The sequence below is a fragment of the Oncorhynchus tshawytscha genome, unplaced genomic scaffold (genome assembly GCF_018296145.1).
Source record: "Oncorhynchus tshawytscha isolate Ot180627B unplaced genomic scaffold, Otsh_v2.0 Un_contig_388_pilon_pilon, whole genome shotgun sequence".
NCBI classification, from domain to species: domain Eukaryota; kingdom Metazoa; phylum Chordata; class Actinopteri; order Salmoniformes; family Salmonidae; genus Oncorhynchus; species Oncorhynchus tshawytscha.
In genome coordinates this window covers 1,030,001-1,036,411 of record NW_024609827.1, presented here as the reverse complement: position 1 = coordinate 1,036,411, position 6,411 = coordinate 1,030,001, and the positions used below count along the sequence as shown (strand labels likewise).

The following is a 6,411-nucleotide window of genomic DNA, read 5'->3' as shown; positions in this document are numbered from 1 at the left end:
AATGTGAAATGTTTGCTACCTCAATTAATTCAATAATCATTATAGGCCAACATGTCTGAGAGTGTCTAATGCACAACATTAAAATATACTGTCCTCATAACAATGGGTTCTTTTTTTATTATGCATTATTGCATTAATGCCTCAATTAATTATAGCCTAATGTTCTTTTTGGCACAGCATTTTTTATGTAGGCCTCCGTGTCTTATTTTACATATTAGCAAAATGATAAACAACTGAAACACTGCATTAGTAATAAACATAATCTTTATGAAAAATTGCTATTGCATTTACGCAAAGCGAATGTCGGTAGCCTATTGAATGTAGAATCAAATCTAATTTGGACCAAATCACTTCTATGCTTACCCCAAAAACCCCAGTCTTCAAATTACTCAGGCTCAAAGTAGCCTTATTTTAAAGCTTTTTCAAAATCCACCTTGAAATCTGTTACATGATATGCCATCATCTCATTGTGAAAGCGATTTGGAACGGGTTGTCTGCGCTACATGCACACACGGTTTGCGTTGGTTTCCTCGCGCTGTGTCCATTTGATTCCTTACCGCACGCGCCAAACGCGCGCACTCCAGGTAAGCCAATGGGCACGCGAGTCACCGCTAGTCGCCCCCACTGCCCCCAAGTCCCACTAATGTCTCTCTCAGCGTGGACGCAACGTCACGTCCGCACTTGAACTTGAATTCTTATCCCATTGTACAGAGGCAACCCCAGCCACACACACACGAAGGGGTCCTCCCAAAGCAACAAGACGGAAACACTGGACCTCCGCTGTTTGGAATGAGAGAAAGAGGAGGTGTTTGGCTGTAACTGGCTGTTGTCTCCGTCTCCCCCTCAACTCCTAGAGCGTAGAGTTCCATGCCATTCCGTTCACCGTTGCCAAGACGCGCGCCGCGAGGACTGAATGGGGCCAAAGCTCACATCACGTAAATGAGTAGCTAAATTGTTATAATTATTTAAGAACATATCAGAGGAGAAGAAGAGGTGACAGTTGAATCGAATATTGACCCATCGGTCGAAGAGTGGCATGCACCGTAGGCTACTCAAGTTGTCAACGCGCTGCAGAAGAGGGCACCTCGTCGGAATTTAAATGATCGTTATTCTCTGCAATTATTACAATATCCATTGCTGTATTAACAAAACGTAACCTTCCAGAAATATTTGCATGCACCTGCATGTTTCTGTTGTGTCCTAAAGCTACCTTTGGCAATTCCAGGTGTTGCGTTTAGGGTAAGTGATTCTGCGATAAGAGAACTGGACAATTGACCAACGGTTTTTACCCGCCTTTCAACAACCACAATAAAAACACACTAGGCTCATTTTCACTTGCAGTAGCTTTGTGTAAATCGTCTGAATTGGAAGCAATTTGAAAAAAGTTACCGGGCACCAGACCAGCGGAGGATCATCACGGAGCAAGCCAACCCCAAGCGCAGGTCTCCGGGCGATGCCAGAGTAGATGCAGGGGCAATGTCCCGTCGCAAGCAGGGGAACCCACAGCACCTACCACTGTCGCAAAGAGAAACAATACGACGTGAGTATGATCACCGTATAGATCAATTGTTAATAGCCTAAATATGTGAATTTAGCATATTATATACCAGATTAAATTACCATTATCACGCGCAATTATTAGGATGAATTTAGGCCTACATGTTTACGGTGTGATACTGGAGCAAGCAAGATACGTTTTAAACACGTATCTTATTCTATAGCATAGCTATTTATGTTTAAATGCAAACCACTTTTTTTTATCTTTGCAAGAGGGGTGGAATGGTCTGATTTTTAAGCAGTCTCTGCAAGAACCTGAAAAATCAAAAGTCCAGAAAAACTTTCTTTGTAAGGACCTACTGATGTCCTGAAAAAATATCGAGCGTGCATTCATGGTTATAACCAGCCTTTATAGGTTATTGTTTCGGGCGTATTCAACCAATAATTAATTCACATTTAAAACCAAAATAATTGTGAAACAAAATACATACTATTTTATTTCACAATTTACAATTCCAAATGTAAAGATAATGTATTTATTCATTCTAATAGCCTATTGTTGAATCGCACATTTCTGTCCCTGTGGCTAAATGTCAAGTGGCTATTAGGCATTGTGTTATTGAAATTAATTAACCAAAATTGCACTTGTGTTTTAAAGTGCAATTTGTTGAGAAGAGATGTGACACTCATAGACTACTACTGTGTGCGAAGATAAATAACAATCCATCCTGGTTGCTTGGAAGCCTTTCAAAAACCATTCAATTAGACTTTAGTTGTGCATTACGCCATATCTCTCTCTCTCACTCACACACACACACACACACACACACACACACACACACACACACACACACACACACACACACACACACACACACACACACACACACACACACACACACACACACACACACACACACACACTTAGAAGACATCAATAATTCATTGATCAGTCCGTGAAATGTATATTCCTGATTTCCCTGAAACCCTTTATTATCTAAGTTAGCCCATTCAATCATGCATTTTGAGAATTATATTGCCTATACCCTTTTCTGCTAGACGAAAACTATGTATTTATGTCAGCGTGACATTCAGGTGAATATTGATTATATAATTATTCTATGCAGTCTAATCGTTTCTTTCTTTTGGCCGGAGATGTTGCAGTTGTTGCGGGTATTATCGGCATATTGTGCATTATAGACCTGCACTTTATTAGCGAAAAGCCATGTCTGGATACCAAGTTATTGGGAGAGAAGAAGAGCATGTGGATCAAGGTTGTGAATAGTTAGTTGATGTTCAGCCGTCTGGTAGGCCTATAATAACTTATATTGGAAAAGGACGGGGTATCTAAAGTACCACCAACGTCACCAAAATGCTTGAAAACGATTCGCTTCTTGTCGTGGATTCCAGGCTGGTGGATTCGGGTAGGCAGGCCTTCATTTAATGCCGTAATCATCAGTAGTTAATCGAAGTGAATTTCCTAGGCCCGAACCGATATGTTATAGATTACATCTGATTGAAGATTGTTATGGGCATATGAGTAAAATACGTCACATAATCACATTTTAAATCAGTTAAATAAATCCAGAGTTTTCCCAGCGCTCTCTCCCGTTCTTAAATCCAATTTCATAGTGGCCTAATCTAGCTAATTCATAACAGAGGTTTATGATGTAATCTTTGGATAAATCTGTTTTGTGTTGAGCGGGGTTAGGTACATTATGTCCTACCCAACACTATTTAACATGTAGAATAATCATTTACTCTGCAGCCTTTTTACTGGATTTATCCCCAATTTATTAGATCTTTAAATCTTCTTTTTATTCTATCATGACTTTTTAATCTTTCAGTATTTTAACCCTCAACCCCAGATATCAATACCAAGTATATATATATATATATATATATATATTTTTTTTAAAGCAAGTATAATCATAACAGCTTGAAGAATTAAATTGAAATCATTTATTTTGAACCAAAATAATTTTGCATGTCACAAAGGCTGTTTCAATTTTCACCCCAAGACAAAGGAAGACCTAACATTCTCAGTGTAGATCTTGTTACCTTCAGTTGTGGTCTAACCTTGCGTGCTGACGTGACTTGTAATATTGTTGTAGCCTAGACATGCATCCTATATACGAGATGCTCTGCAGTGGTTGGATCCCTGCTTGCTGCAGCTGGGACTGGATTCCCGCTGTCAGCTATCAGACAGCAGCAGCCATTGGTTGTCAATAGGCCTGAGTAATCAAATTCAAGTGCTGTCATTCTCTCTTCATAGCAGGTGAGAGGAGTCTAACATGATAGCAGTTAAATCAGCAACCTGGTCAGTTGCTGCAGGACGAGGACATGAGTTTTGTATTACAGTTGTTTTCATCAGGTGTCGTTCACAACAATCCCCTTCCCCATGTATGTATATAATGTGCTCATGAGTAGAACTGAAATAGGTACAGGCCCATTGCCTGCGCCCACTGTAAGTGTTATTAGATTACATGTATTACTGAAAGGACGGGAGATGTAACAGGTTTGTAAGAGATGCTACATCTGCATTGTAGGGTTAGCAGCAGGAAAGGGTGTTGTTTTCTGTCTCACAAATCACCCGTTTTTTAGTTGAAGAATCGGTGAGGATGATGGACAGGTGAGCCCGAGGCAGGTCTGTGTTTAAGTTCATCAACAGCCCTCGGGTTGCAGCTCGTAACATCACACAGGGCTCAGGGGACATTCCACCACTATAATAACTCCTACACACCTATGGCTCATTTGCTTACAGAGCTACGGAACGAACCGTGTGTTCAAATATTTGAAAAAGTTTGAAAATGCTTCTTCAACAACAACCTATCTATAGCGAATATCTGAAACTGTGAGTGTGTGTGTGTGTGTGTTTGCATGTGGGGGTGTATGTATTTATGACTGGGAAGCACAGAACAGTTACTGACATAACGCTAAGCCAGAGGATTTAAACCATTCAACATTAACGTGAAATACAATGCATATATTCTATGAAAGAAATGTAATTAGACTATAAACTAGGAAAGAGAGAAAGACAGAGAGGGAGAGAACAAGAGAAAGAGAATGTAGAATTTGTATGTGTCCATCTGCCCATCTGTCCCTAATTCTGTCCACCTGTGTCTGCGTGTGTACATATGCATTGCGTGTGTACATATGCATTGCGTGTGTGTAGCCGTGTGTGTGTGAGGTTTTGTGTGTTTGCATGTGTCCATGCCTGTATTTACAGTATAGGCCCTGCAAATGAATTAAGCCAAATACACGTAGTGTGCTCATATGTGTGTAAACCGATACTGGGCGAGCTGCCTTGTATCATGCCATAACCCCCAGGTTAGCCCTGGAGGCAATACACCCATCTGGGAGGGAGAGGAGGGAGAGAGGGAAGGGGAGAGGGACGGAGGTGCGTATAAGGAGGGAGGGAGAGGAGAGGAGGGAGGGAGGGAGGGAGATGCGTATAAGGAGGGAGGGAGAGGAGAGGAGAGGGAGGGAGGGAGGGAGGGAGGGAGGGAGGGAGGGAGGGAGGGAGGGAGGGAGGGAGGGAGGGAGGGAGGGAGGGAGGGAGGGGGAGGGGGAGAGGGACGGAGGTGCATATAGGAGGGAGGGAGAGGAGAGGAGAGGAGGGAGGGAGGGAGGGAGGGAGGGAGGGAGGGAGGGAGGGAGGGAGGGGGAGGGAGGGAGGGAGGGAGGGAGGGAGGGAGGGAGGGAGGGAGGGAGGGAGGGAGGGAGGGAGGATGAGACCAGAGGCTAAAGGACAGTGTTGGGGAGTAGTTCAACTAGTAATTCAAGTACATTTTACAGTAGCTTGGTGGTAGTTGAACTAAATTGAAATCTTGGTAGTGTTACCTGTAGTTAATTACTTTTTTGTAGCGTTGTAGCTAACTACTGGAACTACAAACTACTTTTTTTTGCAAAAAGAGTATAAAATGTAGCTTTGAGCAGCTATGAACGGGGTTCACAGGGTGACAGAAAGGACATGATCAGTTGGATAACAAAGCAAGCACTCTATCATGTAGGAACTATTTTCCGTTATGTGCCATAACTGAAAGCATTACCACGTTTTTCTCTCAATGCCATGGTTGACGCAAGTGTAGTTTAGTCTAGTGTTCTAGGCTGGTTACCTTGAATGCCTTAGGTAATCATTCTTAAATTCTCAGGCTCACGAGTGACGCAGCGGTCTAAGGCACTGCATCTCAGTGCTAGAGGCATCACTACAGTACCTGGTTCAAATCCAGGCTGTATCACATCCCGCCGTGATTGGGAGTCCCATAAGGCGGCGCACAATTGACCCAGCATCGTCTGGATTTGGCCGGAGTAGGCTGTCATTGTAAATAAGAATTTGTTCTTAACTGACTTGCCTAGTTAAATATAGGTTAAACATTTGTATATTTTTTAAAGTCATTACTTAATGTATTGAGTTTATATACAAATCCTGGGGTCAATTTGACTAATCGTTTATGTTAAGATAAGTTACATATTTTCTGTGTTATTTTAACAATATTTCACATATAATTTAAATCTAACGTTCTTTTGCTCAAAACAAAGTCCACTTGACCAATAGTTATTGATAGCGAACGGATGATAGTGATGCCGTCCATGATAGCGATGACGTCCATGATAGCGATGATAGCGACGGATGATAGTGATGCCGTCCATGATAGCGATGATAGCGACGGATGATAGTGATGCCGTCCATGATAGCGATGACGTCCATGATAGCGATGATAGCGACGGATGATAGTGATGCCGTCCATGATAGTGATGATAGCGATGACGTCCATGATAGTGATGATAGCGACGGATGATAGTGATGCCGTCCATGATAGCGATGATAGCGACGGATGATAGTGATGACAGTGGATTGACATTGATTTAAATGGAGACGTAAAATCCTGTTTATGATTTTGTCGATGTAGG

General features: G+C 42.1%; 1 protein-coding gene across 1 annotated transcript in view; it reads left to right on the top strand.

Annotated features, from left to right (window-relative positions):
* The first annotated feature begins 585 nt into the window (after positions 1–585).
* Positions 586–6,411, top strand: part of LOC112239410 (B-cell lymphoma/leukemia 11B) — a 57,544-nt gene continuing 51,718 nt past the window's right edge. Inside the window, exon 1 of the mRNA XM_042319165.1 lies at positions 586–1,540. Within this exon, the coding sequence (XP_042175099.1) occupies positions 1,477–1,540 (64 nt within the window). The 5' untranslated portion in view covers positions 586–1,476. The remainder of the gene's footprint in view (positions 1,541–6,411) is intronic.